Genomic DNA, 13014 nt, shown 5'->3' on the forward strand with positions numbered 1-13014 from the left:
TAATAAGCGAGGGGAAAGTGAGGAGGAGAGAGAGCAAAGAGAGTGAGTGCGAGTGTGTGATTAATATTGTCTGACAGCTGATCAGAGAGAATGCTGTCTGTTTGGACCTGGTCTAACTCCCTGTCAGAGTGGATCAGAGGAGTGCAGTCATCTCACTACAAAAGGACACTGGGCAAGCTGCATTCTTAAGCTCCACCAAAGCTGTACCCACTGGAAAAACAAAGGTCAGAACACCAGTGATACCAGCGCTGGCCTCAGGACTGCTGCATTCTCAATGGAGGGCTAATCCTGGTCCTTGGCTGTCTTGTTGAGAGCTTTGGTACTGTCATTTCTTTTGTCCTTTCTCGCCCTAGCTAACTGCTTTCACGTTGTGTTTGAGGATCCAAGCATCTCCTCCATCCCAGCACCCTTAATTACGGGAAAAAATGCATTCATGAAATGCAGGAGCTGAACTCCACAGACCGTATTACAGTTACTGATGACTTTCTAAGATGTTTGTTAACCTATGCCAGCCTTCATACTTTGGAGAAAAAGAGAGAAAGAAATGTTCTGGTTTGCAGCGACACACATTTCTTGGTTGGTGCATAGCTGCTGTCTTTATCCAGCTCCATTTGGACAGAGGCAGGCTGATCTGGGTTTCTCCTGGTCGGCTCAAGTGTGACGTTCACATGATGAATGGTGTGATACACTAATGCTAACGTATAAATGGACTATGGAAAAAGGCCCTGATCAGACAAACAGATGTGCATCCGCAAAAACTGCTTAATATCACTGTTACTGCAATAAACTCAACAGTTCCTCTAGTTCCTTTCTCAGGCTCCAGGATGGAAAGAGTTGTGCAACTGCAGGATGAAAGTACACACACACACAATGCATTTGCAGTATCTAAGGTGTTTTCCTGTAGAAGGCCTGCTCAGTATCTGAGGTGTTTTCCTGTAGAAGGCCTGCTCAGTATCTGAGGTGTTTTCCCGTAGAAGGCCTGCTCAGTATCTGAGGTGTTTTCCCGTAGAAGGCCTGCTCAGTATCTGGGGTGTTTTCCCATAGAAGGCCTGCTCAGTATCTGAGGTGTTTTCCTGTAGAAGGCCTGCTCAGTATAAGGGTTGTTTTCTTGTAGAAGGCCTGCTCAGTATCTGAGGTGTTTTCCCGTAGAAGGCCTGCTCAGTATCTGAGGTGTTTTCCCGTAGAAGGCCTGCTCAGTATCTGGGGTGTTTTCCCATAGAAGGCCTGCTCAGTATCTGAGGTGTTTTCCTGTAGAAGGCCTGCTCAGTATAAGGGTTGTTTTCTTGTAGAAGGCCTGCTCAGTATCTGAGGTGTTTTCCCGTAGAAGGCCTGCTCAGTATCTGGGGTGTTTTCCCGTAGAAGTCATGCTCAGTATCTGAGGTGTTTTCCTGTAGAAGGCCTGCTCAGTATCTGAGGTGTTTTCCTGTAGAAGGCCTGCTCAGTATCAGGGTTGTTTTCTTGTAGAAGGCCTGCTCAGTATCTGAGGTGTTTTCCTGTAGAAGGCCTGCTCAGTATCTGAGGTGTTTTCCTGTAGAAGGCCTGCTCAGTATCTGCGGTGTTTTCCTGTAGAAGGCCTGCTCAGTATCAGGGTTGTTTTCTTGTAGAAGGCCTGCTCAGTATCTGAGGTGTTTTCCTGTAGAAGGCCTGCTCAGTATCTGCGGTGTTTTCCTGTAGAAGGCCTGCTCAGTATCAGGGTTGTTTTCTTGTAGAAGGCCTGCTGGGTATCCAAGATGTATTCCCGTTGAAGGCCTGCTCAACATCCAAGGTGTTCTCCTGTAGAAGGCCGTCTCAGTATCAGTGTTGTTTTCTTGTAGAAGGCCAGCTCAGTTTCCGGGGTGTTTTCTTGTAGAATGCCTGCTCAGTATCTGAGTTGTTCTCTTGAAGAAGGCCAGATCAGTTTCCGGGGTGTTTTCTTGTAGAATGCCTGCTCAGTATCTGAGTTGTTCTCTTGAAGAAGGCCAGATCAGTTTCCGGGGTGTTTTCTTGTAGAAGGTCTGCTCAGTACCTGGGGTGTTCTCTTTTAGGCCTACTCAGTAGTGTTGGTGTGATTTCTGGGGTACAACTGGCCAGGGATTTAGGTGGCTGGACGGCGATTAGAATGGGAGCACAGCCAACAGCTGGGAATGCCCAAAATGTGTCTATTTCCCAACACTGGATTCCCTTACAATAGAGATCATCATGCTAATGCCCCATTATCCACTAGCAGTCATCTGACCTCTACAGTTAAAAACATGGAGCCTAACTGGTCGAACAGATTATCATGCTAGTGAAAACCTAATTAGGTATTAACACATGGTCAGAAATGGGCCAGTCAAACTTTTAACAGACCTGTCAGTCCTGAAACTATGCACACTGGGAAGTCCCTAGCAATAGCAATACTATTTTCATTGCTAATAGATCTGGTCTGAAGCAGTTAGGCCAAAGAGGATAAAAGTATCCAAAATGGCGTTGATCCTTGATGGAGGAATGTCAATATGCCTGGCTGTGGTCACTGACACTGGCATGGAGAGGGCACACCACCTGTCCAGTGACCACAGTACCAGTGGGCAAGCAACAGACTGGACAGGAAGTGTTTGTGTGTGTGTGTGTGTGCACTGCCAGACCCACCTGCTTTCCCGCACACCGACTCGTACAACACATGCTGTGAGTTGGACGCCAGCGCTCCATCGGCTGGTCCTTCAGCTGAGGCATGTCTGTGGCCAGAGACAAGAGGACAGTTAGCGACTCCTGTCCATTACGGTAACATACTGCTCCACGGATATACTGCAAAGCTCTTTACTCCTGCTGGAAGAGCCCTGAGACAACCCATTCTCCCACACAGTAACACAGGTCACGCAGGGGTCACTGGCTCCTAAAAGGACTAGGGAGACATTGTGTGTGTAGCGTAACGCAGCATGAAAAATGCAAAGCGTGTTGGCTCGCTGTGTCTTGTCCGGGGACGGCTGTCTTTTGACACCCCGAAATGTGTTTACTGAGCGAGCTAGAGGGGACAGGACACATTCTTCTACCAGAGTCTGTCCCGGATGACAATTTCCCAAAACACGGTTAACCCAACAGCACCGCTTGGACGGTTAGTTGATACGGTTGAGGTGTCAGGGGGTCAACTGGGTCATTAGGGAAGTCAGGTCCTCAAGGTGTATGTTTCCTAAAACCAGGGAGCGCCACCAATGTGTACTTGACACCGCATCTCATTAAAACACAACACTGGCTCTCACCACTAACTACACATGGACCTGTTTTGTATACAGCCTTTGGTAAAAGGGCATAAACTAGGGACCAAACAAACCCATAACTACCCATTCAATCTGTCAGGCTTTTTTGGGGGGAACAATAAATAAAGATTTGCTGGTATTAACCTCTGGCCTCATAACAGTGGCTTGCCAAAGTGGTATTACCAAGGTAATGAGGGGACACACTGCTTCCTTGTAGGGCTGCACAGTTGTTCTTTCATACCGTTACACAACCAGAAATACCAATGGCCCACTTAAAGACTTGCTTCCTGTATAGTTATGCCACACTTTAATATTTAGAAAAGGCTTGACCTCTGGATTCTTCGTGTCGCTTTCTTTGTCAACAGTATCTCACTTTTCCACATCGTAACGTGTGGACTGGACCAATGTGTTGAATATGCTGAAAACGTATCTCTGCATGAGTATGTACCCTCAGCTGGACATTAGTAAATAGACGTAATCCCTTGTAAGAAGCTTTCTCCTTGAGGATTTCACCAGTGAATTATAGGAAAATGGTGGACTATGTTTGTGTCTTTGTTTATGGCGGAAGCCAGCGTTTCTTTATATTATCTGGATGTTTAACCAAGGGGGATTAGTGTTCATTTATAAACAGAGTTTTGGCAGAGTGATGTGTATATAGTATAAAGCCATTCCCTAAACTGACTCTAATACCCAGTGAACACAGCAACCACTCTGACATTAATGCTGTTGCTCTAATTGTCAGTCAATTAGTAATGCCTTATGACAAGCTGTGTTTTCCTAACTACAGCTGCAAAACCTGCCAAGCCTCACAAACAAAATACCAAACACACTCATTTATTTGTGCTACAAATTGCGCCTTTCAAATGTGTATCTGAAGTTTTACCATGCTGTCCAGTCTAGGGAACTAAAACAGGCTAACTGATACTCAAGGTCCTGGCCCTATTTCATGACACAGCAGTAGAATTTTGGTTTGTCAGGAAATCATGGGAATGTGTGGGCACAGTTTGGAATTATTTGCCTTAATGCTATGATGCCATCTTGGAATACTGTTTCTCTTTCTCTCCTTGTCCAATGCAGCCCTACACACTCAGCCCTATCCTTTCAGCACTAACAACTCAGCTCTACCCACTTAGCCCTACCCACTCAGCCCCACCCACTCAGCCCTACCCACTCAGCCCTACCCACTCAGCCCTACCCACTCAGCCCCACCCACTCAGCCCTACCCACTCAGCCCTACCCACTCAGCCCCACCCACTCAGCCCCTAATCTTCTACCTCCTCCTTACCCTCTACGGACCACTTTGTCAACCACTTTGGGGGGGAAAAAGACGACATCTGCTACACATTTAGCCCACTGAGTCCACTGATCCCATTCACACTGCACTGCCCTATACCTTGACCTCCTTCTCCATCTCCCTCCGGATGAAATCCTGTAACTAATACTGACCAGACACCCATTTCCATTTATCCCTGGCCACCGGCTGCATCCCCTCTGACCTCAAGATGTCCAAACTGGGCAAATCCCCTCCTCCATAAACCTACAGTCAAAAACTGATTATGGTCATTTATTTTATTTTCCAAACACTGAAGATTGCTGTCTCTGACCAAATCTCTTACTATCATGTCAGAATACTATCTTTCCAGTCAGGCTTCAAGACAGGTCACACCTGAAATACAAGCTGACATGAAAACCTACTCTGAATCCACTAAGGGCTTTTCATTGTCTGTATACACCTGGACTGGATGCGAACACCAGGTCGCTTCTGCCAGGTGACATGGTTAGGATCAATGAGAGCATCAAATGTTTTTATTACCGGCGTCCCCCATGAGTTTCCCCCATGGCTCAGTTCTAGGCCTTTGGCTCATAAACACAAAATCCCTCCGCTTTCTCACATGTCACTGACCACTCTGTACAATCCACTGGCCAATACAAGACCATGTGGAGCTTATTCTCACAACTTCCAGGCTATGCTCAAACAGTGGACTGCATAAGTATTCAAACCCATCCCCCCATCTGAAATTTACACATTTTGGTGTATTACAAAGTATTATTGAAATGGAATTAAATATGAATTTTCTTGATTGATCTACATAAGTTAGAAAAACTAAAATACAAATGTTGCAAAAGTATTCACCGTATTAGTTAAGGCAAATCTAATTTGGCTAGCAAATTAGAACATACTTGGACTCACTCTGTGTCAAACATTTTGGATTTACATTTATTGTTCAATGACTACCACTTCCCCTTTCAACCGTATATATAACATCTATAATGTACCTCGGTCAAGTATTTAATTTCAAGCATTGATGATTTAATGTAGTGTTGAAAGAAGGGCAGTGATTGGTAGATATATATGTATATTTTAAATATAATTATATATTTTGGATTTTGGATGAAATGTTAAACCACACAATGTAAAAATATGTTAAATCCAAGTGTGCAAAGCTTTAACAGGCATATCAAAGACTCACATACACTGGGGAGAACAAGTATTTGATACACTGCCAATTTTGCAGGTTTTCCTACTTACAAAGGATGTAGAGGTCTGTAATTTTTATCATAGGTACACTTCAACTCTGAGTGACGGAATCTAAAACAAAAATCCAGAAAATCACATTGTATGATTTTTTTATAATTAATTTGCATTTTATTGCATGACATAAGTATTTGATCACCTACCAACCAGTAAGAATTCCGGCTCTTACAGACCTGTTAGTTTTTCTTTAAGAAGCCCTCCTGTTCTCCACTCATTACCTGTATTACCTGCACCTGTTTGAACTGGTTACCTTTATAAAAGACACCTGTCCACACACTCAATCAAACAGACTCCAACCTCTCCACAATGGCCAAGACCAGAGAGCTGTGTAAGGACATCAGGGATAAAATTGTAGACCTGCACAAGGCTGGGATGGGCTTCCGGACAATAGGAAAGCAGCTTGGAGAGAGCTTGTTGGCGCAATTATTAGAAAATGGAAGAAGTTCAAGATTACGGTCAATCACCATCAGTCTGGGGCTCCATGCAAGAGCTCACCTCGTGGGGCATCAACGATCATGAGAAAGGTGAAGGATCAGCCCAGAACCAACCGTGAAACATGGAGATGGAAACATCATTCTTTGGGGATGCTTTTGTGCAAAGGGGACAGGACGACTGCACCGTATTGAGGGGAGGATGGATGGGGACATGTATCGCAAGATCTTGGCCAACAACCTCCTTCCCTCAGTAAGAGCATTGAAGATGGGTTGTGGCTGGGTCTTCCAGCATGAAAACAACCCGAAACACACAGCCAGGGCAACTAAAGAGTGGCTCCGTAAGAAGCATCTCAAGGTCCTGGAGTGGCCTAGCAAGGTCTGTATGGAGGAGTGGGCCAAAATCCCTGCTGCAGTGTGTGCAAACCTGGTTAAGAACTACAGGAAACATATGATCTCTGTAATTGCAAACAAAGGTTTCTGTACCAAATATTAAGTTCTGCTTTTCTGATGTATCATATACTTATGTCATCCAATAAAATACAAATTAATTACTTAAAAATCATAAAATGTGATTTCTACATGATTTGTAAGTGGGAAAACCTGCTAAATCAGCAGTGTATCAAATAATTGTTCTCCCCACTGTATGTAAGTGCTGCCAAAGGTGATTCCACCATGTATCAATTTAGGGAGTTACTACTTTTTCAGTCATAGTGCTATATATTTACAGTCACATTTTAGTGAAAGGCTTCCACTTTAACATTACGATATATTTTGAGGAGATCGTATAAAACAATAACATCTGAAACATATTTTGTCCTGAAATAAAGCCCAACTGGGATGAATACTAATGTAATCCACTGTAGATCCCAACATGAGCAGTCTGCTCTGCTCTTCTAGTCTCTTGGCCGTGCATACTGATATTGAGGGTCAGCTACCACTCAACCCATTCCAAGATCTTCTCAGTCCCGGCCCCCAACGGTCTAGACCTCTTCTCCCAGAAGCAAGGTCAGCAGAGTCCTTTGAAACTTTGTTTTAAAGAGGATCTCAAATAAGTCAGCTCAGTCTGGCATATCCCCACCCCAAAAAACATGCACTTGTCTTTTCTGTTGTCAATAACTTATTTATTGATAACAAATGTGCTTAACACGTGATAAGTGGTTGTCTCACCTGGCTATCTTACAGGAACAACTGCAACATTTGAAAAAGAGTAAGAACCCAAACCTCCCAGACTTAGTGCCTGGCTGTCAAATTACACACCTCTCTCACGGAGAGCATAGCAGAGAAACATGTGCTACAGTATGTTAAGGTTGCACAACCCTCTCCACTCACTGCAGTGCTACAAATACAAATATTCCATTTTAAAATAAATAAACTTTCAGTCACAGCAAACATAAACATTTGTATAATTGATTTGGTAGATATGACTATACGTATCACATTTGTGGTGGCCACAATTGTGCATTTTCATTAGGGGGCCAAGCAACGAAGTTGCTGGAACCCTTTTTTGTTTGTACGTTTTATTATTATTATTATTATTATTATTCTCCAGGTCCATTTTCAGAGGTCCATAGCTCGGTCCCTCTGGTTCAAAACGCTCCAAACTTTGCCTGATTGTAGACAAAGTACCCATACTCCTCATGGTGGCGCTGTAGCACTCAGTCAAAAATGGAAAAAGTGAAGCTCAGATCTCATGAACCGAATGTCATAGAGACACGCAACCAAGTTCCAGATATACCCCTTCTCATGCTGACCAAAAAAGTATCTGGGATCTTTCAAATTCGCCCCTTGGATTTTCCTCTATTTTGAATTCTGTGAAAAACTTGTTAATGACATCTCCTCCGAGACCGCTGAACGGATTTGCATGCCGTTTGGTGTTATGGACCTTTGAACCATTATCTTTAAAATGTATATAAGGAAAGTTGATATCTCAAATAGTATGGCCGAAATCAGCGAATGAAATTGAGCTGGGCGGGTCTATAACTTTAGATCTCCATTAATCCCAAATGGAACATCAAATAGCTACCAAACAAAACATACTCATAAATGTGTCTACCAGGAAAGGACAGAAAAAGTCCCATACAGAAATACCTCTTGGGGGCGCTATAAACATCACCGATGTTTCTCACGATTTTGCCGTTAATAAAAAAACACTTAAATGACATCTCTTCCGAAACCACTGTACAGATTTGGTTGACAATTGGTGTAAAGGACCACTGGACCATTGTCTTTAAAAGTTATATAAGAAAAGTTGATATCTCAAACAATATGGCCTCCATTTTGACTTCTGTGAAAAACTCGTTAACAACATCTCCTCTGAGACTGCTGAACGGATTTGCATGCTGTTTGGTGTTATGGACCGTTGAACCATTATCTTTAAATGTTATATAAGGGAAGTTGATATCTCAAACAATATGGGTGAAATCAGCAAATGAACTTGAGCTGGGCAGGTCTATGACTTTAGACGTCCATTAAACCCAAATGGAACATCAAAAAGCTACGAAACGAAACATACTCGTAAATGTGTCTGCTAGGAATGGACAGGAAAAGTCCCATACAGAAATAAAGCTTGGGGGCGCTATAAACATAACCGATGTTTCTCACGATTTTGCCATTGATAAAAACACTTAAACAACATTTCCTCCGAAACAGCTGAATGGATTTGGATGACAATTGGTGTAAAGGACGACTGGACCATTGTCTTTAAAAGTTATATTATTGTAAATGTTTCTGGTGGATTTTCAAAATATGCATCTGTGTGCTATTTCGGGTATTATAGATCACAACCCGATGAGACTACTCAGTCTGCCAGCCGGCCCTGTGGTGTAGTGGGAACATCCTGGTCCTTCAATATTGTAACCCCAGTTCGAGCCCCTTCTCAGACATTTTGAATTCTTTATCTCATAAATGCTTTTCCACTAGGTGCTTTTCAGCCTTCACACAACAATACATATCTGAAATACCATGATTTTAATTTATTTGAGAGAATAATTGTCTTACGTGACCCTTTTATACAGTTATTGTTTTCCAAAGAAAGGAACCAGCCATGGAGTGATTGGAGTCATTGATTTCGTAAGCTGTATAGCTATTAGCTAGTCATCTATAGTAATCTTTGTACAACAGAACACTTTAGTTCATTTAACAAACATTTTGTTGCCCACTTTATCTCAGCAAAATTGTAATGGATGGGGTCAAATTTACATTTGGAGAAGATAGAGGTTTGAAGGGACAACCTGTGGTGTTGTGGGGACATCCCTGTTCTTCAATATTCTGACCCTGGTTCGATTCTCCTCTGAGCTGTTCCAAATTTTGTATTTCAGAAATGTATATCCACTCGGTACTTTTCACCCTTCACACAACAATATATATATCCCCTCTTTAATACCATGATTCTCATATGTTTAGGAGAAGAATTGTTTTACGTGACCCTTATATACTGTTATTGTTTTCCAAAGACAGAAATCAGCCATGGAGTAATTGGAGTCATTGTTTTCGTTATAAGTGGGATGTATAGCTATTAGCTAACCGTAGAGGTGCCTCTAGGCATCTCTGTGCTGCTGTTTTGATTGTCCCCAATTAGAGGCAGCTGCCCCGTGTTGCCTCTAATTGGGGACCCAAAAGTATTTAAGTTGCCCTTTTGGACATTCAGTTTGTGGATCATTGCTTGTACTCAGTTCACAGTCTGCCAATCCTTTTGTAGTTTTCTGTTCAGTTTTGCTAAGAACAACATTTAAAGGATGTTTCTCTTCATCTCTGCACCTGTGTCCTGCTTCCTTGACTGTGACCTATCAGTCTGCACATGATTACAGAGCAATTTCTAAAGATCTGGCAGCAACGAACCACAGCAAGAGCCATATTCTCCAAACTGAGAAAGTTTGGGATTGTAATGATGCTCCCTATGAGCGGCTGTCCTGCCAAATCTTCTTAAAGCGCATGGTGTAAAATAGTCCGGGGAGTCAACAATAGATCAGTGTTCATGACTCCATCAGAAAAACACTTGGCAATAATGGAATTAATGCAAGTTTGCCAAAAAGCACCTGATTAATCCTTAAGACTTCTGGATGTTCTACAGGCAGATTAGTCAGGATTTGAATGTTTTGGCAGATGTACTAAACACTGTATTCCACATTAAAAACCTCATACCAACAGTCAAGCATGGAGGTTGAAATGTATTGGTTTGGGGATGCTTTGCAGCTTCAGCACCTGGATGTAATGTATTAGAGAATTTTACACGAGAATACAGGCCCTCCATGCATGAGCTGAAGAGCAGTGCAGTCATTCAGCAAGACAATGATCCAAAACACACAAGCAAATCTACATCAGAACAGGAGGAAAAACAAATGCCTGTGTACATCTTGGAGGAAGCAACAATTTCTCCATGACACTGTGAAAGAATAAACAACAACTACAGGAAGCATTTGGTTGCGGTTATTGGTACAAAGAGAGGCTACTTTTCACTCGAGGGTATTAGGAATTGCATAACAATAATTCAGCAATAAAAAATTGGTGTATTGATGTAACATTGTAGTTGATGATTCTGTAGAAATATTATTAGCTTTTTTTTTTACATAACTGTAAATCTTCCAAAGAAATGTCTCTACTTTTTTTTTACTTCATGGTTAGGTTCAGATTTTGTACAGTCTGGATGTCTGTGGACGCTGTTGCTCGGTGGTGCAGTCTGGGAGTGAGAGAGGTGTGCACTTTGGCAGACAATCCAACACTTATTCAGGGAGGTTTAGGCACACAGACACATTTCTGGATTTTTCAGATGGATGCACTGACTGTAAATCCTTCTGATAAGAGCGTCGGCTAAATGTCTAAAATGTCAAACATAAATGTAAACTCACAGAGGTAGTCATTGTTGCGAAACGAAGCTCCAGTGAGGTCCACATGCATTCTGTCGGTCTTCTCTCTCATCAATTATCATTTAATGAGACAGAAATATATTTGGAACCATGTGTTGACAAGTCCTGTCTAATCACTGGCCTGAACTGACTTGGCATTTCCTCATAAAGTTCCGCTCTGATTGGCTGGCAGGTCAGCGTGGTGGTGGGTCCAGTGAATGGGTTGCTCTCTTCTTCCCACATCACATCCCCCGGTGAGAGGGGAGACAGTTTGGCTGCTCCAACTTATAAATCAACTCCCCTTTTTATCTGGCTCCCAAACACAACCGCTAATCTTGATCCTTATTAGTAACGTTCCGTTCTCAAACAAACCGAAAACTGCAAGTTATTCAGATCCTAGATTAAGTAACAGACTGGATCTCTGTATTCATCAACGCTGTATTGTCTATGAGGCAAAACAGGCAGGGGCAACATTTTGAGATCAGTATCAAATGTGGTTTTAAGTTTGGCAGTTTGCAGTTGGGAGAGTGTTTTGTAGATAAAAAAAAAACCTGAACGTTTTTAAGACAGTACAGTGATTCCATTATGAGGCAGCGGAAGAATAAAGTGGGACATGTTTCAGAGGTTTTGCAACCAAGTTATATTGACATGCCCGTGAAATGAGTTTAAAATTAGGGAAAAACAATCATTATCCAGTTTCTGTGAACAATCAGTACAAAGGTTCACCTCCTCAGTCATTCCACAAAGTGAGTTACTTCGATATTTGAAGGAGAAATTCTGCACAAATATTGCATTTGTATTGTATTATACAGTTAATTGCTCTTTAACACGAATAAAGGCTTGCTAAGGTGCCAACTCTTGCTTCATCAAGTTCCTCCATCAATGTCACAATTAAGAAGTTTTAACCCTCAGTGTAAAGAACTTTCTTTCTCAGAAGATTTATTGCATATGAAAAAAAAATATCACCCTTCACAAACATATTATCACCATTTTTGGATAGGATTATTTTGTAGTATAACTTTATGGAAACATTGAAATAAATGCACCATTGGGCTTTAATGGAAAATTTTGGAGTGAAAACCGAAATTGCCTTGCCACTCCGGCATCCTCTAGCTGGCTTGAGATGAACCGCCAGAATTGTCATCCCTCTCACTATGGAGGCAGTGCTCTTAGCTCCTGTCACTTTAGGACATAACCCCATAACAAATCCAGGGCCCGAGTGGGGAAACCCCTCCTTCCACCACTCTAACCTGGAAAACTAAAATTAACTGTTGGATGGATGTGCCTTAATGGTAATCTTGTTGCTCAGTTATCTTACCTTCTTATATCTTATTTTACACTTAATTCCCTTTGGGGAAAAGTAAAAAAAAAACACTGTGTAATAAAAAATGGTTGCCTTGCTTAGTCATGCTCTGGCGACTTCCGTGTGGTGGCTTGGGAGTCACTGACCCTAATCGAGATAGAAGGCCGGAGAGGGCGTTCCTTAAGCCACATTAAGATTCCAATTGAACCGTCTTAGTTGGGCAAACAGCATGATAACAACCAGAATGACATTGGAAGTGCTTCGAAAGACACACCTCTCCACTTGACGGTCCTGAGTCCTCTGGGAGTGGCTGCAATGTGCGGCGGACTGGCTATCACAAAATTGTAGATAAAACCTGTCCTCTTAATTCTTTGCCAGGAAATGAATGGTCTTAAATACGACTGATGTGTTATTTTTTACAAATACACTACCGTTCAAAATGTTGGGGTCACATCGACATTTCCATTAAAACATACATGAAGTGAGTTTGAAAAGAAATATAGCAAAATGAATTGGAAGTATAGTCACTGACAAAGTTGGAAAAAAATATTTTTTATTGAAACAATATGTGTCCTTCAAACTTTGCTTTTGTCAAAGAATCCTCAATTTGCAGCGAATCCTCAATTTGCAGCAATTACAGCCTTGCAGAGCATTGTAGTTAATTTTTTGAGGTAATCTGAAGAGATTT

General features: G+C 42.2%; 1 protein-coding gene across 6 annotated transcripts in view; it reads right to left on the reverse strand.

Moving 5' to 3' along the window:
- ttll5 (tubulin tyrosine ligase-like family, member 5) overlaps positions 1-13014 on the reverse strand; it is a 62057-nt gene that overhangs the window by 2911 nt on the left and 46132 nt on the right. For all 6 annotated transcript variants that reach the window (XM_029125701.2, XM_034297550.1, XM_029125704.2 and 3 more), the window contains one exon: positions 2608-2693. In XM_029125701.2, coding sequence (XP_028981534.2) covers positions 2608-2693 — 86 coding nt within the window. The remainder of the gene's footprint in view (positions 1-2607; positions 2694-13014) is intronic.

This window comes from Esox lucius, chromosome 15 (assembly GCF_011004845.1).
Source record: "Esox lucius isolate fEsoLuc1 chromosome 15, fEsoLuc1.pri, whole genome shotgun sequence".
Taxonomy (NCBI): domain Eukaryota; kingdom Metazoa; phylum Chordata; class Actinopteri; order Esociformes; family Esocidae; genus Esox; species Esox lucius.